This window comes from Perca flavescens, chromosome 20 (assembly GCF_004354835.1).
Source record: "Perca flavescens isolate YP-PL-M2 chromosome 20, PFLA_1.0, whole genome shotgun sequence".
Lineage (NCBI taxonomy): Eukaryota > Metazoa > Chordata > Actinopteri > Perciformes > Percidae > Perca > Perca flavescens.
The window spans coordinates 8,717,030-8,744,029 of record NC_041350.1 but is presented as its reverse complement, the minus strand read 5'-3'; the positions used below and the strand labels follow the sequence as shown (position 1 = coordinate 8,744,029).

Below are 27,000 nucleotides of genomic sequence, written 5' to 3'. Positions count from 1 at the left end.
GGGGCAGCTAGCTAAGGTAGGCTACTGTAAACAGTCAGCTACCGTCTCGTGAACAAGCTGCGGTAGAAAACAAATGACGTCACTGCAGACGGTTAACTGCCGTCTCGCAGCAAACTGGGTCATTGTCATCCCATTGATTCATGTAGCATAGCATTTCGAGCTTTGACACTCTGCTTGTTAGAAACGGTTATGTTAACAAGTTTAACGAGTATGATTTAGTAAATACACACTAGTTTTAGAAACGAGTAGACATACGTTTTGATGTAACGGCTAACTGGTCATGTTAAATGAGTAAATAAGCGATGAGAGTGAATGATTTTCTTCTAATGTATATTGAATGTAAAAAAAGGTATTAAACTATACAAATATATTTGATAAATTGTTGTTTTAAGGAGAAGTGATGTAAATGTCTGATCCTGTATTTCTGTGTCTGTGGGTCAGTCTGTTAATACAACCAGTATTTGCTAGCCAGCTATATGTAGCGACAACTTTAATAACAATGTAGCCATGTGAAGTGCACTATGCATCCATAGTGGCCTTGTATAACAGATGTAAGTTAGAATGTGACATGTGATAGGGTGTTATTTTGTAAGTATGTCAGTTTTGTGATTTATTCTGAATGAATAAAGGAGATGCAACTTGGGAGAATACGAGAGAAGCTGCTGTGTCAAACTCTCCTTTTATTTCACCTGTCTTTTCAGGAATTTAAATTTGTTACTCGGTCTCCTTGCCTGGGACCTGTAACACATGTCATTCCCCCTGTCCCCTGTCTTTCATTTCTGCAGCTGTCCTGTCAATAAAGGCCTAAAAATATCCCAAAAAATTATTTAAAAAAAACAAAGTTGATGTTGTCCAGATATCCGTCCATTCCGCTTCTACTGCCTCATCTTCTTCAAGATCTTCTGCAAGGGACTTCTGTCTTTCACTGGGACTATCTTTTCCCACATAACAATGAACTCCTTCTGGTGGGCAAGTCCCTGGAGCATCATCTGTCCATAGTGCCTGTGCATGAATACATTTCTCATTTAGCAATTTAGTGTACAGGCAGCCCAGCGCCCAGGAAACACAAACCATAAGACCATGCGAGACTTGGCAACCCACCTGACTTCTGGTGCAGCATCCACGGCCATCTTACTGACAGCACTAAAGAAACGCTGAGCAAAGGTCTTCCCTGCTGTCAAGATCTGATCCTCTCCAACAATGTCCGCCAGCTGGTGGAGGTGCAGTGCTGTGCTCCCCCTCACTGCAGCACAACGGTGCCTGAAGAAGGCCAAAAACAGGAGAATGTTGACTATGTTTTATTTCCTTTATTTCCTGCAGGTTCAGACAGACAGTTACACAAAGCCACTTATGCATCTGAAGCCTCTTGCAGACACTTCCTCTTTCCGACTGCAGGGTCAAATAGGCAGTTTCACACCGCAACTCACACTAAAATGTCTCTAAGCATGTTTATAGTAATATCAGTAACACAAAAACTTAGCATGATTATATTTCTAAAGGCACATTAGCACTCATAAACCAAAATCAAAGGCAGTATTATAGTCTCAAGAGCAGAAATATATTTTAGCTGTTTTTGGGTTAACTCATGTCAAAAGCAGAAGCACAGTCTCCACTGTTCTTGAGCTGATATATTTCAAAAGCAGAAGTATAGTTTTAGCTGTCTTTTGGATTAATACAAATACATTTCAAAAAGCAAAATATTTCAAAAGCAGGAAAATAATTTTTAATTGTTTTTTGGATTTTCACATACTCTCGTTCAACACCTTTAATTCAAACGCTGCTGATACGCGTCCTACTACATTCTGATGAAATCCGCTTCTCTTACCACAGCCCTGTGTCGAGGAGAACGTCCAATATTCTACCCGGGCTGCAGCCCTCCACCAACGCATCCAGGGCAAGGTTAGCCTGCTCTTGAACAAAGGCGTTGGTCGTCTGTGCCAACTTCAGCAGCAGGATGCGGCCTGTCCAATTTGCCTCAGGGTCCATCGCCCTCCCCAGGTGAACATGGAGCTTTGCTACGGTGGCCATTGCAGCACAGGCCACACCAGAGCGCAAGTTATTCACCTAGATAGTAAACAAGAACACCAGTCAATACTTCTGCATAAACAGTACAGGTAGATGAACAAGAAGGCAACTGAGAACAAAGAGGAACATGTCTACAATACCTCTTCTGCAACAACCAGGCAGATTTCATGCAGTTTGGTCTTCAGTAATGCCGGATGGTGTCGTGCCAGAGCTCTAACAGACTTCAGTCCATCCAGTTTCTTCTCCCTGTGTTTAGATGACAACTATGTTAATCACAGCTTTAGGAACAACCGCCTGTTGGGACCCTGCTGGTTATTCTCTTTCAAATCTATCAGTACACGCCTATGATGTTGATGTCCTACCAGTCATCTGAGGTCAGCTGTGTGAAGGAGAGGGACAGGCTCTCTGCAGGCTTGGCAAAAGGCTGGAGGTCTTCCTGAGCTGCAACAGCCTTTGGGTGGAGTTTTGTCCCACGGCAAGGTCCTTTTCTGTTGGGCGGGGCAGCTTTGGATGGCGGTGCTGGAACCTTGGGTGCCACCGCCAGGGTCCTACTGGGGGCTGCTGGTTGTTCACTAACCATAACCGGTGAAGGACGGTGGTCAAGCTGGAACATCTCAAAGGGCTCTCCATGTTCCTCAAATGTATTTTTTGCTGATTGGATCTTGCACCTATTAGCTGCCTTCTTACCTGTTCAAATTGACAGAAAAATAATCATGATTACTCAAATGTCCATGTTTACTGTAATCACAATCTTTACATATTTCCATTCAAGTTTCCAAAAAGGAAGTCATCACTCAACAGTATTAACATACCTGCTCCACCACGTTTCAACACTGGGATACGAGACTGTCTCCTGATCGCTGTAGGAGGAAGGGTAGGGGTGAAAGAGCGGATGTGTGAAATAGCCCTTAGCTCAGTGGGAGTGTGCGTGTCCACAGAACTGGGGGTAGAGTCTGGGCTTGGGCTCCTGTTTGCAGCTCTCAGCTTGGCAATCTTACTGGCAAGTGTCATGATCTGACAGCTCAAATGCAGCTTCTTGTCAAAGTAAGGGTCCTCTTCTAACAACGTCTGGCTAGCCGTGGACTTCAGACTCCTTTTGTCCTCCTCTACAATGGGCTTGAGCCTTCTCCATGGAAGAGAGCATTTAGGGCTCATTGTGGGAAAAGCTGGTGGCTGAGGTGAGGGGAGCGTGTCCTGCTGGATGGAGAGTCCCATTCTCTCCAGAACAGCATCACTGCTGGCTTTCTGGGAAGCATACAGCCTCTCTGCATGTTGAACGAGTGCAGCCAACTCAGCCTTTTCAGCTCTCTCAATGTCCAGGATCCTGGACTGACTGCTGGAGCCACTTTCTTTTTCGAGGCTCTTTAGTGTCTGTAAAAAACAAACATATTGTTTGTTGTTATTTGTGTTCTTAATTTTTGGACTTTGATGATTTGATTAGTTTAAAAATGGTTATTTGTCTATTTCCAATTGCTAACAAACATCAGTGAATACTAAAGCCACTTTTTTAATATCTACATTGCCCATTATAAGCAACCATTCATCCAATGTTCGAAAGGCACATTCTGTTTACTAATCTGATATCATTTTAAAAGGCTAACTGAGAAAACATTAGAGAACCCTTTTGCAATTATGTAAGCACATAATATCATCTGAAAACTGCTGCCCTGGTTAAAAAAAACAATGCAACTGATCTCTCTCTGGTATACTGTCTATAATGGAGTGGAATGGAAAATTCTAAGACTCCAAACTTTTGACCGGTAGTGTACTTGTGAAAAATACAAAGTTGAAACAAAAACAAATAATTCCTGAAGTTCCTGAGCTGCAGTAATGCTGTCATTACAAAAAAAATCCCCATCAACAACATGTAGGCTATAGTATAATCACTCATACTGTACAGTACTGGGAGGGTTATAGTCCTCCCTCTCTCCAGATAGATGCAAGTGGTGAACTACAAATTAGAAAAGAGTTTTGATATTACTTTAGTCACTTTAGTTTTTACCCTCTGCAGGTTAGTGATTTAAAAAAAACCTGTATTTATCTATCCAACTATCTATCTTCCCTCAGAAAAAGGTTACTTACATCACTGTCTTCCTTGAAGTTCATATTCGTCTTACACCGTTGCAGGAAGGCCTTTAACGTATCGCAAATAGCCATGAGTATCTGAAAATGCTAACTAAATTGTCGAAAAATGGCAGAACCAACACGTGGTAGTTTCTCTCAGTGGGATCAGTTTGTGTCTGACTGGAACTGGATTCCCCCCTTTATACATGAACATGTTCTAAGTGAGGTCACTGTAGAACCATGGAACATTCTGATGGAATCCATATGCAAATGAGGGATTTTATGAATTCTTTTATATTCATTTTTATTTAATGACATCAAAGCATTGTTGGTGATCCAAAAGGACCGAAACTTGACAATCATGACATTTTTTTTGTACTCTTGGAACAAATGTAATCATTTATCTATCAAAATTCTCAATTTTCCCCAAGCAACATTTCCAATTTTTATCACCACATTAAATTCTAAATTTAAAATCGAATTTTCGTATTGCTTTTATCATGGTCCTTTTTAGGCATAGGTGCGCTATGCAAGTGGTTCTCAACCTGGGGGTCGGGACCCCAAAGGGGGTCGCCAGATCATTTCTTAGGGTCGCCAGATGGTTGGGAAGAAATAAAGAAATCACATATTTTAGACTTGATGAATGGTTTCTACATTAATGTGTGAAGTTTGGTAGATTTCATTTCTTATATTCAAAGCTTCATCTGTAAATCTGTTTTGCGAATACCAACCTCATTATTGTGGGGGGTCACGACTCTAAAAGATTGAGAACCACTGCGCTAGGCAGTTGGCTCTATTACTTTATTTATTTTTATTTATTTTATTTGTGGTTGTTGTTGTTGGTGTGTGTGTGTGTGTGTGTGTGTGTAAGTGTGACCTGTCTTGAATGAGGACCAGCAATGTACGGGGTAGGCGGGTAAATGGGGACGGGGGTGGGAGAGGTGAGTGGATGGTAGGGTGGGTTGGGGGGAGGAAGGTGGGTTGGTAGGGGTGGGTCGGTATAATCAATAATAACTATTGAGGGAAGCATAGTATTTAAAAATAGAGAGGAAATTCTGAAATTGTTTTTTTGTTGTTTTTTTGTTGTTTTTTCTTTGTTGTTGTTGTTTTGCCTTTATTTGATGTACTTCCTGGAGCCCTAATCATGATGACCCACAGAAATTTATAAAAAAAAATAAAAAAAATAAAATCTATGCCATTCATCCTCCTATGAATCATGTATGAATGACGTACCATATCAATGGCATCATAATATGATCCAAAATGGGATAAGACTGGGAAACTATTAGCACAGGCATTTCATTAACCTCTACCATAGTCGGTTCAGGTTCAATGTGTTGTTGTAGTTATATAACTTCAGAAAACAGAACTCTAATTAAATGAAATATTTGGGCTTCTTTGACATCAGACCATTTTGGGATGGTCTTAGTTATTTGCAGTAGAGAACAGGTATTTTACAGTACATGTTTTCCACAACTATAATTTGTTGGTATGCCATGACTTCATTTTTGTACCTGCAACCTACTTCAGCCAACTTTCATAGCAATCCATCTAATAGTCTCCGTTTTCTTTTCATACACGTTTTTTTCTTCATTTTATTAAAACCGTAAGTCACACAAATGTCTTTTAAAACAGTAACTGTTTAAGGACAAAGCATGCTGCTGTTTGATTCTTTCGTTGTTTTTGTTTCGTACAACTTGAAGCTTTGACGTTGTGATGAATCTTGTTACTACAGCGTTTAGTTGGTGTTGCTTCTCCTCACTCTGTATCAGTGTGTTTGGAGGACAGCACAAGCTTTCTCCAGTATTTATATCATGTTCAGGTCCAAGGCAATGAGAACTCTTCTTGCTCCCCCCAAATCAAAATGTCTTATCATTTAAAAAAACACATTCAAAATGAAAAATTGTTATACAACCCTGTTTCTTTCTTGTTGTGACATTTATTTAAAATACATTTGTATGTCTGTTTGATCTGGAACCTTTTGCAAATGAACAAATACAACTGAAATGGAAAATTAAACATATACAGTTATATTATTATACAATTATACAATATCAGGAATCCTCAGCTGTTTAAAGACATACTCTGTCTAACCGCTTACTGTTGAACAGGCAAAAACTGTAAGATTTCAGAGTCATATTTGATCTTTTGTTAATAGATTGATATTTTGAATACCGAATCGTATTTCTTTTCACTTGTGCTTTCTAAGTTGATTATAAACATCAGCAAATAAAGCAGTGCTAAATGCACCTGTGCAAAAAGACAATACATATCAGAGTGCTAAAATTCAAAGACATTAAAACACACAAAAACCCAACTTATTAATAAGAAACGGGAGGTTATAATAAGTTGCTATTGAATGTAAACTGAAATGTCTCATGGCTGCCATTGCAAAAACAGGTGTAGTTAAAAAGCACAAGATAAAAAAACAAAACAATGGAAAATCACCTTTTTCTTCTGCCCAAATCACAGGTTTTTTTCTGCTGGGGCGACCTCTAAGAACAGCTGAAGGAACACTGTCAACTTGGTCAACAGCCCTGGGCAGAGCTTGTAATGGATGAAGGGTATGTAGACTATAGCTCCACTGAGGATAAATAAAGTCACATAGAGGTATTCAATCTGAGGATTGTCTATGATGGGCGCCAGCACAAGGAATATTGCCGCCATTAGGACCAGTATAGGGAGTATAATGGGAACCTGTGGGGAGAGGAAGAGACACAAAGTGATTTTCAACCCACGTTAACAAAAAGACAAATGTATGTTTGTGATGATGTCATGAGAAGTGTATGACACTGACCGTGTAGGGCCTGGGGAGCTCCGGCTTCTTAATCTTGAGATAGAGAAGTCCAGACAGGGTGATGGCATAGAAAAACCAGGCAGTGAAACTGACAACCGCAATGAAAAGGAATGTCAGGTTGTACATTCTGTCAACATTATATAAATGCAAAGCAGACGCATGTTTCACCTGAAGAAGTTGACAATACTCTGGAAGTCTCCAGGGATCAGCACCAGAAGGGAGACAACAGTGGTGAAGATCAGGGCTGGAGATGGAGTCAGTCTGCGGACGTGAGCCATGGCCAGAATATCTGGCTACAAAGCACAACGCAAGTCAGGGTGAAACACTGTGACAACCGTCTTATGCTCAACAATCTAACATATGTTCATAAGCAGACACTCTCACCATGTGTCCTTCCCTGGCAGCAACAAAGCACACACGGCCACCACTGAAGAACGTCCCATTCAGAGAACCAAAGGCAGACAATGCTGCAGCCACAGACATGATCCAGCCCCAGCTTCCTAACACCTTATTCCTGAGGGAAAAGGTTGAAGATCTCACATAAGCTGCAACAGCATCCTTTATATTTTTCAAAAGCCAACTGCTACACATATAAAATATATATTTGACAAGGAAGAAGAATGCGTGGAATAAAAAAGACAATATCTCTGGTTCAGCTGAATTGATTTTGATACTTAAAAAAAAAAAAAACACTGTGAGACTGATAATGCCATAGTAGTGCAATGCTAAATCAGTGTAGTACTCCTTTCAAAAAATGAGCAATTTGGACAGCAGAAAGAGAAAGTCAAACTATCAGTCTGGTAGCCTGAAATGAAATGTACCAGAGTCTGGTAGGACCAGGCTATCAGTCTGGACCTGTCTACCAGAATCTGTGACATCAATATCAGGTGCTGTCTTACCCCCAGGTTACTGCTACTGCGCTGGAGGACATGAGTTCTTTAGGCGTCATTACCGTCAGGTAGCTCACATTCACCAGCAGATATAAGCCAGTCACCAGAGAAATGGCTATCACAACCGCCCTAGGAAGATTCACCTGGAAGAAAAAAAGGCAACATCATTTTCTGGCCAATGCATACATGCTTGCATGATGGATAATTGTAATATTAACAATGGAATAATGGATTGAGCCAGGAGTCAGAGACTCCAAAGTAAAATGAAATGATGAAAAAAAACCAATTAAGCACAATCCCATACAGAACTACAGAAATGTAGTGAATAAAGAAAATCATTAACTTTCCTACTACCTAAAAAAGTCTGTGACCTTCTGTTTATGCCTAAAAATATTCTGTGATATTTTAACTTATTGTTGTATTTTCACATTTACATTCACGGCACACATCCACATGATAGCAACACTGGCAGGCGCACACCTTAATCCCAGTTAGATAAGACCACAATTGCAGCAAACAATCACACCTTGAGTGTCCTCATGCGACACTGATGCTGCATCATCTGCCCGGTGACTAGAGGGACGGTTGTATTTGGGGGAAAAAATGATGCTATTATTTACCTAAGCACACATGCACATTCCAACTCTTAACAGTCTCACCTCTGGTCTTTTCAGTTCCTCAGTGACATAGTTCAAGTTGTACCAGCCTGCGTAAGACCAGAGTCCTTGATAAAAAGCCATTCCTAGAGTACTCAAAGAGTACTGAGTGCCTTTAAACGCATTCTCAACTTTCAAATTTTCCACAAGGACCCTGCTGCTCTGTATGAGCTCCACTATTCCTCCAATTACGATGAATGCCAACGTCAGCACCTTGGCCACCAAGAACACCACTTGGACTTTGATGGCAATTCGGACGTTCAAGATGTTGACTATTGCAACAACCAGTATAGCCACAGCTGCAGCACACTTCACTGCCGGCCTAGGAGGAAGGCAGCCCGTGTAAAAGGGTGCTAGAGAATACTCCGCAATGCTAATTGCCATTGCTGCGATGCTGAATGGCTTCACAACCAGGATAAAAGTGACTGCTGCGAAGAAAGCAGGACATGAACCATAGATCCTCAGTATGTAGATGAAGTCCCCACCAGATTCCGAAATGACTGTCCCAATCTCGGTGTAGGACAGCGCTGCAAACATAGCTACAACTCCCGAGAGAGCCCAGATCACCATACTGGCTCCAGGGCTTCCCACGTAGGCCAGTACAAACTGGGGGGACATGAATATACCGGATCCGATCATAGTTCCTGCTACTAGTGCTACACCGCCAATCAACCCAATTTCCCGTTTCATTTTCAGGGCTTCAGGTTCTTTGTCCGCCATGGTCTCATAGATCGGAGAGTTGGTGATGGAATTACTGTAGTTGTTATTCACTCTTACAGAGCAGACGACCAGATAAAGACGTAGTCACACACCTGGACCTAGACTGGCTTTTATCTACACATCTCAGAGAGACAAGAGACAATAAAACTGCTCAATGTGTTACTTGGATATACTATTTACTCCAGTGTACTTGTAAATCTTTGAACAGTGTATCCTCTTGATTCCAAACTCTAATCTTATTTTATGCAATCCCTTATCTGGATATGTTAATTCTTGTATGGAACAGCAGTGGTGGCTCTTTGCACTGTTGCTCATAGTATAACTTACTTAAGCCTTGTTTATTTGTGACTTATAAACACTGGCTAACATGTTAATATAAAATCTATCATTTAAAAGAAGATGTTTGTTGCCAATGTGAATTTCTTTTGTTCAATGAGTAACTGACATCCTGACAATAAAAATAAATAAGTGACAAAAAATAATCTACAGTCTGAGTAGTTGCAAAATGAATTGAATGCGCATTATCTCTAAATAGCTAACAGTGTATTTGTTTTGATAATTAATGAATAGTAAACAGAAACTCATACTTCTGAATGTTATACCCCCGTCAGTTAAATAATATAGAGTCATCATAGGACCTCATAAGCACTGATAGAAAGCAATTCCAATGGAGCTCACATGAACATTTGTTCTCTCAAATGAGTCAAACTTCGGAGTGAAATGAAATTATGAAAAAACTCCATACATGAAGTGCTGTAAATATCTCGAGCTGAACTACACTCATGGGTTGAAAACATTTACTGACACTGACATCCTTTTTATGCTTTCTCCACCAACATTTTGGAATTTTTTTTTTTATTTATTGCAACAGCAAAAGTGATTTCAAGAAGCTCTATTAAGGTAAGTAATAGTCTGCCCAAGCACAAATGTTGCTTCTCTTTTCTCTCTCCCAATGACTTACGAATTCAGTTGAAGCTAGTGAATCCCTTATCTTATCTTGTTTGTAACTTTAATTATTTGCATGACCTTTTTGAATGCCCAAAATCCCACAACAAGGTTCACGTTTTATTGCATCTCATAAACTAAGTATTAACAAACTAATCCGTTAGAACACTACAGCGTGTCGTGTCGATGCATTAAACATTTTCTACGAGGAAAGAGGTTTGTATTTAAATGTCTTCTTTTGAAATGATTTCTTTAACTTTTGGCAAGTATAGAAAATGTATTGGCCCTCTAGAATTATTGTTTGTATTAAATTATCCATTCAAATTCCCAGACATGAAAAAAAACAGCCCAGACCAACAGAAATTTTGTGAATAAAAAAAATCTTAAACTGCCTAACTTCTAACTACCAGTGATTGGAAACCGTCTGTGACCTGCCATTTCTGCATAAAACTATTTGTGATCTTTCAACTTTTTGCTGTATTTTCACATTTACATTCACTGCGCACATCCACATGATAACAACACTGGCAGGCACACACCTTAATCCCCAAATGCAAAAACACCCACCTTGAGTGTCCTCATGCGACACTGACACCTGTGACATTTTGTCAATTTGACCTATGTCCTGCATAATCTTTAACAAGGTATCATCTGCCAGGAGACTTGAGGTACTGAGATAACAGGTTAATATAAAATCTATGATTTAAAAAAAAAGATGTTTGTGTCCAATGTGAATTTCTTTTGTTCAATGAGTAATTTCCCGACGAAATCAATAAACGAGTGACAAAAAAGATGTATAATCTTGATTTTAGATCAAAGTCTGAGTAGACTGCATACATTCATAATCTTTAAATTTGCAAACAGCATAATTGTATTTTTTTTTTTTATAATTTATGAATAGTAAACAGAAACTCTTACATCTGGATGTTTCAGCTCCTCAGTTAAAAAATTCAAAGTGTTCCAACCATCATAGGACCACAAGCACTGATAAAAAGCAATGCCAATGGAGCTGACATTAACATTTGTTTCCTCAAAGGAGTTCTCAAAGTTCTCAGTGCGTCCCTGGAAAAGCATCACAACACCTCCCAAAATGATCACGACCAGGGCCAGCAATTTGATTGCCATGGAAACCACCTGGATGGCGGTGGCCAAGCGGACGCTCAGACAGTTAACTATGGCTAGCCCAATGATAGCTCCTGCAGCCACCAATTTCACCACCAGTTGTGGAGGGGTGCAGCCGTTGTAAAAGGGGGCCACAACATATTCAGCAACGCTGAGAGCAATTCCTGTGGCACTGGCAGGCCTCATGACAATGATGAAGCTGAAGACAAACATAAAGGCCACCACTTTCCCTGCTGTCCGCAGCATGTAGATATATTCAGCTCCGGACTCTGGTATGACTGTGCCCAGTTCAGCATAGCAGAGCCCCCCCAGCATGGCTATCAACCCACAGCAGGTCCATATAACAAAGCTGCCTCCGGGGCTGCCGATGGCAGACAGCACATAATGCGGGGATATGAAAATCCCAGATCCTATCATGGTTCCAGCAATGAATGACACAGCTCCTATAATCCCCACTTCTCTCTTCAGATTGAGTCTCTGTGTGTCACTCTCCATTGTTTAAGAGCGGCTGCTTCCTCAAAGACATGAGTTGTGGACACTGGACATGCAGAGAACTGGTTGTAGATTAACTGCTATATGTTGGGTAATGTTAGAGCCATGTCCCCAACAGGGGGTGACATCACCTTTCAACAGCCACTTAACCAGGGAGTGGCGTCACGTCTCATTACTTCCAGCTGCACTCTGTTGACACAGTAGCGTAGTTCCCAACCTTTTTGGCCCTGTCATGATGAACTCACGTACCCCTTCATCAATTCCCAATGTTAGAAAGTGTATCACTAGCCTGGTTGACACCAGACCCTTCTCAGCTGTAACTGAGAGTGGGTCTGGGAAAGGTTAATTGACAATTCATTTCCAGAGGGGCGTCACCAACTGACGCCACTCAAATGCCTCTGGGCGCATTGGATAGTCCTTCAACCAATCAGAGCAACGATCCGGGTGACGCTTTTCACATCCAGTAAAAAAAAAATGTGATTTTGGTTTTTGGTGTCGTCCCTCCAAACCCTACTTTCTCCTTGCAGGTGTTGCATATTGCAAACTTCTTATCTTCGGCACACGCGCTGAAGAATTCCCAAACAGCTGACATGTTGCAGGTTAATTCACGACGTTCCCGACATGTGGGAGAACAGCGCGGAGACGCGCATCACACCGCGAGCGGGTAGCAAAATTACGAATCCCACTATGGCCACGCCATGACCCGCCCTACGAAACAGCTCGATTGGTTGGGGTTAGGCATTTAACCTCGAGTGGTTAAGGTTAGGGTTAGGGGATTGGTCAGGGGATAGGACCTGTACATGTAAGCATGGACGCCTGGCCAATAGTAGTGTGTGAACGCTATTAAAGGGCGGGTCTTGGCGTGGCCTCAGTGAGATTCGTAATATCGCAAGCGGGTACGCGACAATAATCTTTCCTTTTTTATGGCAAAGATTATTTAGTGAGATGTAATGAGTAGGCAGTGTTTGTCTGCAAAACTAATGCAAAAAAATCTCTAAAATACGGCTTGTTCTGATGTTATTACTCTGGCTGACAGTAACATGCTTTAAAAGGTATAATATGCAATGCTTTCATCAAAAACAATGTATAGCATAATACAAAAGTAATCCCTCCCAATCATCACTTATTACCCACTAGTAGTTCGTGGTGGTGTCTGTATCGGCAGAGACCCTGCCCTCTGCCTGTTTTTTCTCTTTTATTTTCATTTTGGTGAGATCGGGACGTTTGTGGGCATCAACAAAGAGCCTCTGGATCCCACGCGGGTTTGTAACCCCCAGCCAATAACAGTGTTCTCATTTGCCCCTCTTAGTGTCTCATTTCGGGGCACCAATCTAACTGACACAGACACACAGAAACAGACAGGATGAAGCTCTGCATTCACTCATCTGCATTCACATCAATAAACATGCGTGTTTATTTGTGCTTTAGAACAGAACCGCTGCAAGACGATGAAAGAAGATCATTTCATTCCTCTGATTCACTGCTTTGTTCTCTCTTCATTCACTCTCTCTAGCTTGCGTTCTCTCTCTGGCTCTAAACCAAGTTGGAGGGGCCAACTTTAAACACCGTGTTTACAAATCGTAAGCAGATACTCACTACATATTCTACCTTTAAGACCAACCTCGAGATTATTCTGCTTGTCTATAAAGTATCGGCAGGGCAAGGGAAAATTGAAAATATGCTTAAGCTGATTTCAGTTCTCACAGTCCTATTATTTGGAGTGGTGTGTAGCATGATGAACATGGACTTCAATCAAATCCTTACAGAGTATTCTGATCTCTGAATTAAGACAAACAAGCAGAACCTGAGGAACGAATACTGATGGACTAGCTGGCGTTTTATCAGAATCAGAATCAGAATGGGCTTTATTGCATTACAAGTTTTTTGCATATACAAGGAATTTGTCATGGTGTTGTTGGTGTATGTTGCACATTCTCAAATTTAAGGATAAAAAGAATATAAATAATAAGTATAATACACACAGTATGTATTAATAACAATAAAATAAATGTAAATAAATAATAAAATAAGTTAAACAGTAGTAAAAAGGAAGGAGGAAGACACCCATCCCCCTTTTTTATGACCAATCCAGTATTACATTTTGCCAATGATAAGGCAAATCAATTACATTTTGGTGTGTTCTTTAGTCTGCAACTATATAAGTTGGCTTGGTGACTCTGTTGTGTGTATCACGTTGAGTCAGTTTCATGTACTGCTTTGTCATTTCTACATTTATCTGATGGCAACATCTATTTGTAGACTCCCTTGTTATTTTTGCTGATGTTCTCCATGGTATACTGTGTAAAGTCTTGTAAGTAGAGGATATAAAGTTTAGATATTTATTGAATGGTATCATTTATATTCTAGCTTGGGTGATGTTATGTTATTGATAGGGTAATAAAGAAATACTTTCTTGTAAAAAATAACAGTTTTTCACCTCTGACATAACATTTATTACTTTATTTCTTTATGGTGATGCTGCCGAGTATAGCCAGGGTCACCTTAACATGGACTGCTTATTGGTCTTAATCAATAACTACTTCAATGCAATAAAACTTTTCCCTGAAACCCCATATAGCCTTTTACTTACCTCTGGGCGTTTTAACTCTTCAGTAACATAATTCAGATTGTTCCAGCCATCATAGGACCACAGTCCCTGGTAGAAAGCAATACCAATTGAATTGATGCCAACATTTGTGTTCTCAAAGGAGTCTTCAAAGTTTTCAGTATGCCCCTGGATAAGCATCACCAAACCTCCTATTATAATGACTGCCAATGCCAGAACCTTGACCACCATAAAAAACACTTGGACTGACATTGAAAAGCGAACATTAAGGCAGTTCACAGTGGCAAGCACTATAATTGCAACTGCAGCCACGCATTTGACTAACACCACTGGAGGGGGGCAGTCTGAGTAGAAGGGAGCCACGACATACTGAGCAAAACTCAGCGAGATGCCGGCAACACCGGCAGGTCTCACAAATAACACAGAGCTGAAGATTAGCATGAAGGCGAGGACTGGACCTGAAGTCCTGAGGATGTAGATGTACTCCCCTCCTGATTCTCTTATAACGGTGCCCAGCTCAGCGTAGCAGAAAGACACCAGTATCACCAGTAAACCACAGATCCCCCACACAACCAAACTGGCCCCAGGGCTGCCGATGGTGAGGAGCACTGTCTGTGGGGACATGAAGATCCCAGATCCAATCATTGTCCCTCCAATGAGGGACACGGCTCCCACCAGCCCTACTTCCCGCTTCAAGGTGAGCTTCTGTGTCACGTCGTCCATAATCACAGCAACGACAGAGCACCTGTTGTCCAACACCTTTACCGATGGAGAAACCACTATAATTATGTGGCCAAAGTCACTCTTGCAGCAACTCAGGGGAGTTAATAATTACGTGGGTGAGTGTATTTAAAGGAGCCTGTTCTGCTTTGTACCTTATCGTTTTTCAAGAGGGAGACAGTGTGGGCCGTGATGACCCCAGGGTTGGCCGCGTCTTTGGTGTCCGTGCTTCTTTTATCTCGCTCGCACGCACACACACGTTTGTATTTCATGTTTTATTAAAACATGTGGGCTGATTATTAGCATTAGACGTACAACTTTAAATTATTAAAATTCCTAAAATACTTAACCAGATAACCAAGGCAACACATCCATGATTCATGTGAAACACTTTTACATTGGGTATGCCACTATACCAACAACCAGAAAAACTAATATTGATCATTATTTCAGCACTTTAAGAACAGGTATTGCTACAAATATGAACTCTTAATCAAACATTACGGAAGATAATCAAAATAATAAAATATTTGTACTGTTTGCTAAATCTGAAAACAAACATTAACCCAGTTAGTGACACAACATATCACAGTGATCACTTACAATCTTTATAACACAATACAACTGTTTTATGATCTCTTTGTGCCGTGATGTTTCTGGATGGCCTCCACCTAAAACAAAGCCCATATGTATAGTTTTTTTCATGGTGCATACTGTCCAAATATAATGGAAAGCAATCGTATCTGCATTTTCAAGTGTTACACTTTTTTTTTAATGTCCAACCAGGTACTCTGTGATGTGCCACAAGGCAATCCACTATCACAGACGGGCGTTCAAAATCTCTAGTTACACTCAGTCCAGGGTCATCTTACTGTGTTAATGTACACTAGATATCTCCCATGGCTTTATGAAGTGGTGCTCTTTTATCGGTCCAGCTCCATCAGGAAGCCTTATCTTCCCCTCCTGTAACAAAGAGGTGAACAGTCTTGTTGGAGTGCAGCATCTGTCCGGCTCGCTGGGCTCCGGTGATGGCAGCTAACTTGTGGGCATCGTAGCGGGAGAAGAGGGCAGTGCAGGTCCAGCTGGCCTCCTCCCCCCGACCCCCCGCTGCCAGCATGTTACACACCTCGCTATAGAAGTGGGGGAAGGAGGGCAATCCATAAAATATCAAATTCTGGATGCCTTTGATGGTGTACCTAAATAAAAGAAGTGAGAGATCAGAGTTTCTGCAGGGCTCACCAAGTTATATTTAAGACTTTTAAAGACAATTCTAATATAATAGCCTACCTCTTACACACATTTACCAGCCAGAGTATGAAAGTATGATGGGGATGATACGCCTATAACTATTAATTATTTTATTACATTTTTTCATTACTTTCCAGCTGTCTTAAGCAATCACTCTGATTATTTCTTAGTTTATATGGCTGATTATTGCTATACACCGTTTTGATTGAACTCCACAAAAAAGGATTTAAAGGACATGCTGTGTTTGAGCTACAGGGGTGTTGCAATAGCTAGTGTAATCATAATTCTATAAGCATACATTCTTGTTTGAGGTACATTTTTAGCCTACTTACAAATACATCTGTGTAGGTGTATTTTTTTTACCAATAGACTGCAATAAAAAAGCTACAGTGAGTGTATGACTACCCTGTCACATGACATAAATAAATAAACCCGAGAAAAGGGTGTTGAACTCTGACATCAGACTGATCTCATAAAGTGGCGTATGTATGACACGGCAATTCGAATGCCATTTTGACTTGTTATCAAGACACATAATCGCTTTTTAGCGTGTTTATCAACGCCGTTCGGCCACCATTGACCTACATTACGTGTGAATTTTCGCCGTAGCGAGTAGTATGAAAGGACGTATGAAGGGATGCTGTTTGAGGTGACGGATGGGTAAAACACAGGAAAACTTTTTTTCTCAGCCTTCCCCGATGTTTCATTCCTAAACCCAACCGTTTATTGTTTTCCTAAGCGTGTGACGTTGGTCACAGTCTTGTTTTTGTTGTGTTACTAAAGCCTTTCCCAATGTTCTTTTCCTAAACCCAACCTTTTTTTTTTTTTTTTTACATGAGTGTGACGTTGTTCTTGTAATAGTACGGCACGTTCTTGCGATAACACGCAACGTGGTGACGCCACGTGGTGTGCATGTTTACATCCGCTGTATACAGCGTAGACATACACGTGCATAGCTCAAAATGCGTACAGATAACACGCCATTTGGCTTTAGGAAAGTGGCGTGTATGTTTACGCAAAGTCATGATGGGAGTGATTCCACGGATCAATGCTCTGGCCTTAAGGTTGGTGAGGTCCAGTTTGAGTCAGATTCAGAATCAGAATACAATTTATGTAGGTAGGTATCACTGAACACCTTGGAGTAGACTTTACCTACTCCAAGGTGCTGGAAAGGAGGGTTCGGCCAATAGTCGAACCTCGGGTTGAGGAGGAACAATGCGGATTCCGTCCTGGTCGTGGAACAACGGACCAGCTCTTCACTCTCGCAAGGATCCTGGAGGGAGCCTGGGAGTATGCCCAACCGGTCTACATGTGTTTTGTGGATTTGGAGAAGGCGTATGACCGGGTCCCCCGGGAGATACTGTGGGAGGTGCTGCGGGAGTATGGGGTGAGGGGGTCTCTTCTCAGGGCCATCCAATCTCTGTACAACCAAAGCGAGAGCTGTGTCCGGGTTCTCGGTAGTAAGTCGGACTCTTTTCAGGTGAGGGTTGGCCTCCGCCAGGGCTGCGCTTTGTCACCAATCCTGTTTGTAGTATTTATGGACAGGATATCGAGGCGTAGTCGGGTGGGGAGGGGTTGCAGTTTGGTGGGCTGGGGATCTCATCGCTGCTCTTTGCAGATGATGTGGTCCTGATGGCATCATCGGCCTGCGACCTTCAGCACTCACTGGATCGGTTCGCAACCGAGTGTGAAGCGGTTGGGATGAGGATCAGCACCTCTAAATCTGAGGCCATGGTTCTCAGCAGGAAACCGATGGAATGCCTTCTCCAGGTAGGGAATGAGTCCTTACCCCAAGTGAAGGAGTTCAAGTATCTTGGGGTTGTGTTCGCGAGTGAGGGGACAATGGAGCGGGAGATTGGTCGGAGAATCGGCGCAGCGGGGTGCGGTATTGCATTCAATCTATCGCACCGTTGTAGACGAAAAGAGAGCTTAGCCAGAAGGCAAAGCTCTCGATCTACCGGGTCAGTTTTCGTTCCTACCCTCACCTATGGTCATGAAGGCTGGGTCATGACCGAAAGAACGAGATCCAGGGTACAAGCGGCTGAAATGGGTTTCCTCAGGAGGGTGGCTGGCGTCTCCCTTAGAGATAGGGTGAGAAGCTCACTCATCCGTGAGGAGCTCGGAGAGAGCCGCTGCTCCTTTGCGTCGAAAGGAGCCAGTTGAGGTGGTTCGGGCATCTGGTAAGGATGCCCCTGGGCGCCTCCCTAGGGAGGTGTTCCAGGCACGCCCAGCTGGGAGGAGGCCTCGGGGAAGACCCAGGACTAGGTGGAGGGATTATATCTCCAACCTGGCCTGGGAACGCCTCGGGATCCCCCAGTCGGAGCTGGTTAATGTTGCTCGGGAAAGGGAAGTTTGGGGTCCCCTGCTGGAGCTGCTCCCCCCGCGACCCGACACCGGATAAGCGGACGAAGATGGATGGATGGATGGATGGATGGATGGTATCACTGAACACCAATGTTTTTCAGCAGGAAAACTCTACCGCTACGTGCTAAAGGAGAGGTGTACTGGCTGAATGACCCTGCACTCCAACCGGGTAAAAAGACAAAATCCCCCCTGAAATCAAACACAGAACCCAACACATGTGGGGCTACCTGATGGAGCATTAAAAAGAACTGACCTCTTGTAGAAGTGGAAGCGTTCGGTGAAGAGCAGGAACTGTTTATCCCCTTTCTGGAAGAAGTGCCTGGCTCGGGACACCTCTGACCTGCTGGAATACTCGCAGATGCTGGCAAAGTTTATCTCCTCTTTCTTCATGTAGTTGCGCAACCGGATGTAGTCGAAGTAAGAAGGGACGTAGATCAGAGTGTGGGACATAACGGAGTCCCTGTACTGGGGAAGCACTTTGTCTACAAAGAACTGAAACCTACAGGCAGGATGGAACAGTGGAAATAAAACAGTTTTACATTTTGTTGGGATCAGCCAGGCATTTTTTTTTCAGCTCATGAGCTGTTGCATATGTTACGATCGTTTTTTTTATTTGGACATACAGTTAAATAATGAAACTCATATAAAAGGATATATTGCTAATACCATAAAAAACAAGGGTCTTACTGTACACAAACACCTCAACAGAAAGAAAACTATTCAGACGATACGCACAACTGACTTGTATAACAGCTAAAAAAGGAACCATAAAAACTAATCAACAAAAAAAGGGATAGAATTGACATTTACACATAAGAGTATTTGTGGTTTTCTGTTGTGTGTACATTGTTTTTCTTTTGAGCTACTGTAGAAAAGGAATGTCCCCAGTAATATTTTTTCATATTTGTAAAGAATTAAGAGTTAAGTGTGTATTTTCATGGGTAAAAAATTAGACTGACCAGTGTGTAATCTCGGAATTTCAAACTATTTGGGCCGAGAGATGTGCTCAAATAAAGCCAAACATTACAGTTTGACACTTAACTGAATGTTAATCCCACATTTCCCCACCTAGGCGTTCCTTGTAACTCCAAACCCTGCCTGAGAAACATCACACTTAAGTTTTCTTCAGTATCAAAGTAATCCAGCGATAGCTCCCATTAGATCCATCGACACAGTGCAAATAGTGTTATCATCATTATTTTACTGGTGTCAACATGCCAAAATGTAAACAAACATAGGCTAAAGGTTGGAGCCTTCAGTGTAGCTCACTGAATCAGTGGGAAGATGATATTTGCCCCAAAGCATTTGAAACCCCCGGGTCTACAGTATATTATAGATTTGTCTGGCTGTGATGGCATCACATGGTTGACCTGTGGGAAGACCTTACCGGGCATCATGGTCCTGGAAGCTGTCAGAGGAGAACATCTGAAACACATGAGGCAGCTGAACCAGCACCTGGCAGATGGAACCTGTTTTTGGCATGTTCTTAGTGGCAATCTGGGAACAAAAAACCCACACAGGGAATTAACCTTTAAAAAACCCTACATCTTCAAATTGCAATGAAGAAACCAGGGCTCGCCTCACACATCCAGTTAACCACAGTAAACAACTTACTGTGTGGCTATTGCTCCAACCGCTGAGGATTAACTCAATATATGAGATCATCCTGCCTCTTAGTAATGTGTTCAACTAAATTATAGTCTGTGCTGAATGTTCAGTCCCAGGAGCAGGTGTAAGGTTAACTGTAAGGTGTATAAAGCGTTCATTATACTCGCCATTCCTGACCTGTCGCGCGACAGCGTGACGTCATGGGAGCGCCTGTAACTATTTATACTTGCGCGTGGTGGTCATGACATTAGTTGCAGTCTTCTCCTGAACAGAGGTGTCGCAGCTGAGGAAAGGCTACCGACTTTGCTATTTCTACAGACTAGAAGAAGAAGAAAAAGGTAAACGATGATATTGGAGTCAATGGATGAGGAAGAACAGCTGCTTGTGAGCCTGCCTGCAAAGGAACAAAGAAAAAGAAGGTGGAATGTTCGTCCTTTGAATAACGCCAGACATAAATATGGTGAGTTCAATATCTTTGTGAAACAAATGAGGATGACAGATGAAGAGAAGCACTTTGAATACTTCAGAATGTCTGCACGATTCAATGACCTACTTCGTCGGATCAAGCTTTTCATTCACCGTAAAAGAACTCATCTTAACCCAAAAAGCTTGCCCTCAAACTCGTCCATGCTCCCTGTTTCCGCTTTGTTGCGCGCCGCTGAAAGAAATAGAGTGGTGCACGACCTCTGGTCGCGTACTTTAAATCTTGGCGCGCCAGTGAGATCTACGTCATTTTGACGTCACATTGTCGCACGGCAGGTTGGGAACGGCGACTGTAAAGAGGCCTTAAGGTACCTGTCCACGGTAGTTGGCACAGTGCTTGGTGAGGATGTTGTTGATCTGTGGGTCTTGAATGGAGCTGAACACCAGCGTCTGCCGGTAGTGTCTGGCCCAGTTGTTCAGGTTCCACATCCTCACCCTGGAGAAGTCCACTCCATGGGAGTCCAGCGGCTGCAGGTTCATGTGCTTCATCACATGCTGGAGAGGGGTGGACAATGGGGCTTTTTACAAGACATCAACCTATACAGACACACCTTAAATATACCAACTTTTGACAGGTTTGGTTAAAAATAGTTATTTATAAAGTATTCATTACAACAGAGTTTTACAATGTGATCAGAAAACATTTTCACCCTTCAGAAACGCTAAGTCAAACCTTAATCTGTAATCCTCTGTCATTGCTCCAGCAGGGTTTTCCTAAATGCTAAATTAACATGTTGTGATTCATCAAATTCTATAACGGTTGTTGAACAGCAGATGGCGCCACATCCCCACCCCCCCAACAGTAAAAACACAACACTGCTGAACAGATGTCGTCATGCAGTAACGCGTCATGGGACAGGTGTGTATTCTCACCAAGACGTGCTCCCAGTTCTGCATGAGTAGGACATCTGCCTGGTCCACCACCAGCAGGTCGATGGAGGAGAGGAAGTCAAAGTCTCTCTTACTTTCTCCCTCTGCTCCAATTACTGTACGGAGACCCAGCGGAGATGCAATGATGATGTCTGACGAATAAAAGGGGGAGTACAGACGTATGCTGCTCCTCACAATGGAGATGCCTGGTGAGGAAAGAGGACAGCAACAAGGCCTCAGAAAGAAAGACTTAGCAGGTTATCCAAAAGTGGGTGGACTTCTGTTTGTTAAACTGTACCTAGCCTGAAGTGATCATCCACATTGCCCGAGAAGATGGCGCTGTAATCGTCTGGTCTTTGCACTCTGGGTGCCTTGTCCTCTGCCTCTTCTCCAAACTCTTCCTTGAACCTTTTCTTGTTGCTCACCACTATCTTCTTGCCTTTGGTCTCCAGCAGGCTGATGAGCGTCTGCACGACTCGCAGAGCTCCGCCTCGAAACGGAACGAGAATCAGGACCTAACACATTGAAAACAACACAGACGGTGCGTTTACTTCAAAAATTAGCCAGCCTTGTGAAGTTATTGTAAAATACCCTTTTCCCATCTGGTGCTTGTTTTTGTCATTTACCAGCAATTTACTGGTGAAATAAGTCATTGTTATAAGTTATTGTTATTACATTATTAATCAATCATTTAATTTTGACCATATGGCCTTAGCAATAAACAAGCCGTCCTTTAATGTCGCAAACTGTCATTTTGTGCTCCTTTTTTTATATTATATACATTATAAATATATTATATATATATATATATATTTCGGTTGAGGCACCGGCACAGTTTTAAAAGTATCGTTTTAGCACCGGTATCGGAAAAAAACCAAACGATACCCAACCCTACACATAGTGTACACTTAGTCCGGCAGCGCCACCGCTAGTTTAGCTTAGCGTAGTGAATGGAATCCTATGTTGCCGGTTAGCATGTTGTGAGTAAAAGTGAGCCGCCAACAACAACAAAAACAACCTAATTACTTCTTGTGGCCTGCATATTCACAACGATTACAAATAGCAATGCAGATTAAGACTAGACGATTTCCTAGGCAGATATTGATTTGGGACTATATTGGGGCAAAGCACAGCCGAAGCACTGCTACTTGGGTGCAGAGATAACCTTATTTCAAAAAACGGTGGCGTGTTCCTTTAAGAAGCCAAACATAATGTATCCAGTACTTTACCTTGGGCCGGGTCAGTCCTTGGTCTCTTGGTTCGTCCTGCGGCTCAGCTCCAGCTTTAGCCTGAGTTTTCTGCTCCCTTAGCAGCGCGTTATGAGCCAGGACCCGGGAGTTAGCCTTCAGAACGTGGTTGAGCACGTGGAGGCAGTATGCACTGCTAACTTGAGGGCCCTGGTTCAGAGGACAGACCTCTGGGTAGTAGATGTCCTTGTAGGAGCCCATAAGAGTTAGCAGCTCTAGCTGCAGTGGGGCAACCTCTTCAGTCACCCCCTTAGAGTTGGAGGTCTGGTTCAGATCCTTCCAGTGGGTCTCCAAAACTTTGTGAAAAACTGGCAGGTTTGATTCTTTCTGAGGGCCGATGAATCCAAACCTTTCCAGTGGAATGGTAGAGAGTAAATTGCCCAATTTTGGCCACTAAATGTCGAGAAAGGCAAAGATAGGAAGGCACAACTGTATTTAGAATTCATTCTAATGAAAAAGCTGGTAAATTTTTAGAATTGTGCACCTAATACCGTGATCTGAGCCTTGGCTTTGCTACCAGATGTTATCTTTTGCACATCCTCTTCACCAAGCTCTGTGTCCAAATGATGTACAAACATGTCTGCATATACAAAAAAAAAATACTGTAAAACATATCTCAGTCAAATCATATTTCTCAACTGTTCTAATTGAGTGAGCAGTACACTGATAAAATGCATGTCTTAAAAAGACTAGACAGGGAACATACTGCAATATATTTGACGAAACTGACTTTATAATTGTAATTTGAACTGAATTTTCCTAGCTATTTCTGTACCTTTGCTGTCTTCCTGTTGTGCAGCGCTTTCAGTCTCCTCTGGTCCTCCTTCATCCGTGAAGTTGGTCTCCAGACAGAACTGGGACTCATGCTCCTTGTCTACGAACTCATCTCCTGTCTCCTTCTCCACCAACTCCTCCCCTTCTACTGCTTCAGTCAGAGCCTCAGCTCCATCCTCGGGCTCTTCTTCTTCCACTTCATCTTCATCACCATGCTCACTATCATCACCAACTCCATCACTGTCCCCTACAATAAAAAAGAACAACTATATTCGACAGTCGACCGCAATATGTTGGCCTTTACTGTCCTTAGTGTGGAGGAAATAAGCAACTCGCCTTCACCAAGGAGCTCCTCTTCTTCTTCCTCTTCATCATCAGTGCTCTCCTCTTCACTCTGGTCATTACTGGTGGGGTGGCTGAGAGTTGAAAGAAGCTTCTGATAGGCTGTTTTCTGCTCTCGTTCCTCCTCCTCATCCAGCTCATCAGGCTCAACATCAGACTGTCCTGGGCTTGCTGGCTGTAACAAAACGAGGACAGAACACCTTTCAGTTTGTAATATTATAATATTGGTATAGGTAAAATATTACAAAACTGGAGTATATCAATTCTTGGTACAAAATGTATTTTATGTACATCTGATCAGATGGGAGTGTCTTGTTGCTGCCACTGAAAAGACTTCTTCATCTTTGTGCAGCGACAGTTACTACAATCATCAATCTCATATTGCGTAAATTGGGCTTCATGACTTCTATCATCAGGAGTTGTACAGTGCTACTCACCAGTTCCAATATCTCAGTTCTTTCAGGTCTTGCGCCAACTCTGTGAAAAAAAAAAAAACACAAAAGAAAATAGAATCACTTAGACAACAAGCATCTTTTGGAAGACTATCAACTTGACTAAATGACAAAGGTCTTGGTCTGGACTGTTGTTGACATGGAAGTGTCGAGAAGAGCGAGGAACAAAGTCCCCTGAAAGACTCATCTGTCAAAAGTATTTCCCAAAAGTAAGCATCATGTTCCATCTACCATGTTTCTTAGAGTCATGTTATTAGTTCACAACGGGAGAATATGTCTGTGTTTTTGAGGAACAAGTTTTAAGTTGAACTAAGGCTGCAACAACGAATCGATAAAATCGATAAAATTTGATTACTAAAAAAGTTGGCAACGAATTTAATTATCGATTCGTTGTGTCGCGCAACTATTACGCCACCTAGTCGCGGAGATAAAAAAAAAATTGAGTTGAGCGCGGAGCGGAGGAAAAGAAAAAAGAGCACTTGAAACACTGAAACACTCGGCGGAGGCAGAGAAATCAGTACAACCTAAGTCATCCAAGGTGTGGGAGCATTTCACACTAAATCAATCAAAAACGTGTTAATTGCAAGATAAGCAAAAGCAACACGGCATGGCACGGGCGCACCACGGTGATGAGTCAGCACCTAAAACGTAAACCTGTTGAGTCCTTGATGAGGAGGAAGGGAGTTCAACAGCAGGGTAAAGTCACTACACTATCCTACTTCTGTTCCGGTATGAAGTGAGGAACGTACCGTCCCTCCAGTAGCTCTTCTGGTGCTGCAGTTTACTCGTTATCCAGCTGACTAGCATGACAAGCTAGCGTTAGCTCGGTAATAACAGTAATAAAGCAGGGGTGGTATACTTTGCAAGACTAAAGACGGTTTTATTCACTCGCCTTTTGTGGCCCATACATTTTTCAATCTGTTGTCATGTATATATTATGTGCTTTGTCCCATATCAGTTATTGTTGACAAATATATTAGTGTGTGGTGTATAACTGAACTTAACTTGCACTTACTACAATGATGGTAATAATTTAATGAATAGTGTGTGTGTGTGTGTGTGTGTGTGTGTGTCTGTCTGTATCTGCTATTTGGGTTACTTACCTTTACACAACTATTAACCATTAACGATTCATCGATTAATCGAAAAAATAATCAACAGATTAATCGATTATTAAAATAATCGTTAGTTGCAGCCCTAAATTGAACATAACATAAAGATCAGGGTAGTCTTGTTTAACACTCTCAAGCCAGCTTGCAATAAATATTAAGAACAGGAAATGGATAGTGCACGTGCAAGTAAACTTTTACCTTAAGCCTTAACGGATATTCTTGTACTCTTACTGCTAGCCATTTTGCTAATGAGTAGGCTATAATCTACAGTAAAGGAATTAGCTATGTGACTATTTGATTTTGACGTGTCATCATAAAAAAAAACGTTATTGTCTGCATTTTTACAAGTCAAATGAACTGAGCTATCTTTGGAAGAACCACAAACTGCATGCCAAAATATTGCAATTTAGGGAAGAACATATCAGGTAACGTTACGTCTATTACGTTACGTTCAAGCAAACAGACTTCTTCGAACAATATCACTTTAATGTTTTAACAAATAACATATATCTAACATATAGTAAACATTGCGCACGGTATCTGGCTTGAGTGGGACCAGAGTCGTCTGAATGTAACGTTAACTTTAGCTAACAGTCAGTTGGCTAACATAAAAGTAGCTTAATTATTCCTTTAAGACAGGCAGGAGTTTGCTGTACTGCTTACACATCATGAAACGGGTGCTCCTCTCCGAATTCCTTCAAGTGTTTCTTCTGTTTTTTTGTTAAATTTGTAAAAAGCTGCTTATTCTGCCTTCTTTTTCCCATGTTGACACTATGCTGCACGTGCGGTTCTACAGCTTCTTCGGTGGAGGTGAATCTGTAGCAGCCGAATTACTGCCACCTCCAGGCCTGGAGAGGAATTACAGGTTGTCGGTCACTGCATCTCGTAAAATAAGCAAGCTATTAATTTTATAGTGTGACAGATTATAAGTTTTTAGGTCATCAGTTTTGGAGGGAGTGCAATGATCTTCTGATATTTGGAAATACATTGCACACTTATTCCATTATAACAAAACAAAAATACATTATAAAAATACTCTTAAAATCACATAATTAAAACTACAATAGCCAAAGATAGCACATCTTAAATGTAAATACAGACACATACTGTATGTCTGGACATCCCATTGTTTGTGTCCTGGATTATCATGCGTTTGAATACAACCACCTTTTTTTAATTCATTTTTCTTCTTTTAATTTGTTAAATTTGCTGTGAAAATATAAAATGGGCTTTACAAAGCGCTGCTCTATGTCTGCTGTGATGCAGGAGAAGTTCAGGAGTTTGTTGGGTCCCTATGAGCAGCAGGGTGACAAATGAATCTTGGATTTATGGACTTGGACGATGGGTTTCTCAGAGGAAAATGTATTGACATTTTTTGGAGTAAAAGTGACAATAGTAAATTCTATTCTTTATGATTGTGATAATTGTATGGATTTGTTGCTTTTACTCTTGATTTGAAGGCCACATAGGCCTATACTGATGGCCCGGTACTAATCGACATTT

The 27,000-nt window shown here is 41.8% G+C and overlaps 4 protein-coding genes across 5 annotated transcripts; all 4 read right to left on the bottom strand.

Moving 5' to 3' along the window:
- Positions 1 to 492: 492 nt before the first annotated feature.
- On the bottom strand, positions 493 to 4,270 carry LOC114547322 (TOG array regulator of axonemal microtubules protein 1-like). The gene is made up of 7 exons (XM_028566633.1): positions 4,108 to 4,270; positions 2,838 to 3,396; positions 2,388 to 2,712; positions 2,166 to 2,271; positions 1,826 to 2,064; positions 1,102 to 1,260; positions 493 to 1,002 (listed from the first exon to the last, which is right to left on the bottom strand). Exons 1-7 carry the CDS (start codon positions 4,180 to 4,182, stop codon positions 876 to 878), a joined length of 1,590 nt encoding a protein of 529 aa, XP_028422434.1. The 5' UTR covers positions 4,183 to 4,270; the 3' UTR covers positions 493 to 875.
- Positions 4,271 to 6,158: 1,888 nt separating this feature from the next.
- On the bottom strand, positions 6,159 to 12,143 carry LOC114546805 (b(0,+)-type amino acid transporter 1). Of its 2 annotated transcripts, none has more exons than XM_028565883.1 (6): positions 11,016 to 12,143; positions 7,786 to 7,919; positions 7,271 to 7,400; positions 7,055 to 7,179; positions 6,887 to 6,974; positions 6,159 to 6,786 (listed from the first exon to the last, which is right to left on the bottom strand). In XM_028565883.1, exons 1-6 carry the CDS (start codon positions 11,712 to 11,714, stop codon positions 6,556 to 6,558), a joined length of 1,407 nt encoding a protein of 468 aa, XP_028421684.1. In that variant the 5' UTR covers positions 11,715 to 12,143; the 3' UTR covers positions 6,159 to 6,555. The 2 variants fall into 2 exon arrangements, with proteins under 2 accessions (XP_028421684.1, XP_028421683.1); XM_028565882.1 differs by lacking the exon at positions 11,016 to 12,143 and adding an exon at positions 8,436 to 9,831.
- A 2,032-nt stretch (positions 12,144 to 14,175) lies between these two features.
- LOC114546806 (b(0,+)-type amino acid transporter 1-like) lies at positions 14,176 to 15,168 on the bottom strand. The gene has a single exon (XM_028565884.1). It carries the CDS (start codon positions 14,998 to 15,000, stop codon positions 14,248 to 14,250), a length of 753 nt encoding a protein of 250 aa, XP_028421685.1. The 5' UTR covers positions 15,001 to 15,168; the 3' UTR covers positions 14,176 to 14,247.
- An 89-nt stretch (positions 15,169 to 15,257) lies between these two features.
- On the bottom strand, positions 15,258 to 26,363 carry utp25 (UTP25 small subunit processor component). Its single transcript, XM_028565881.1, has 12 exons — positions 26,161 to 26,363; positions 24,371 to 24,410; positions 23,928 to 24,108; positions 23,593 to 23,838; positions 23,309 to 23,397; positions 22,800 to 23,210; positions 21,869 to 22,085; positions 21,574 to 21,776; positions 21,013 to 21,195; positions 19,997 to 20,106; positions 18,863 to 19,108; positions 15,258 to 16,193 (listed from the first exon to the last, which is right to left on the bottom strand). The coding sequence occupies exons 1-12, from the start codon at positions 26,259 to 26,261 to the stop codon at positions 15,938 to 15,940; spliced, it is 2,283 nt and encodes a 760-aa protein (XP_028421682.1). The 5' UTR covers positions 26,262 to 26,363; the 3' UTR covers positions 15,258 to 15,937.
- Positions 26,364 to 27,000: the final 637 nt, after the last annotated feature.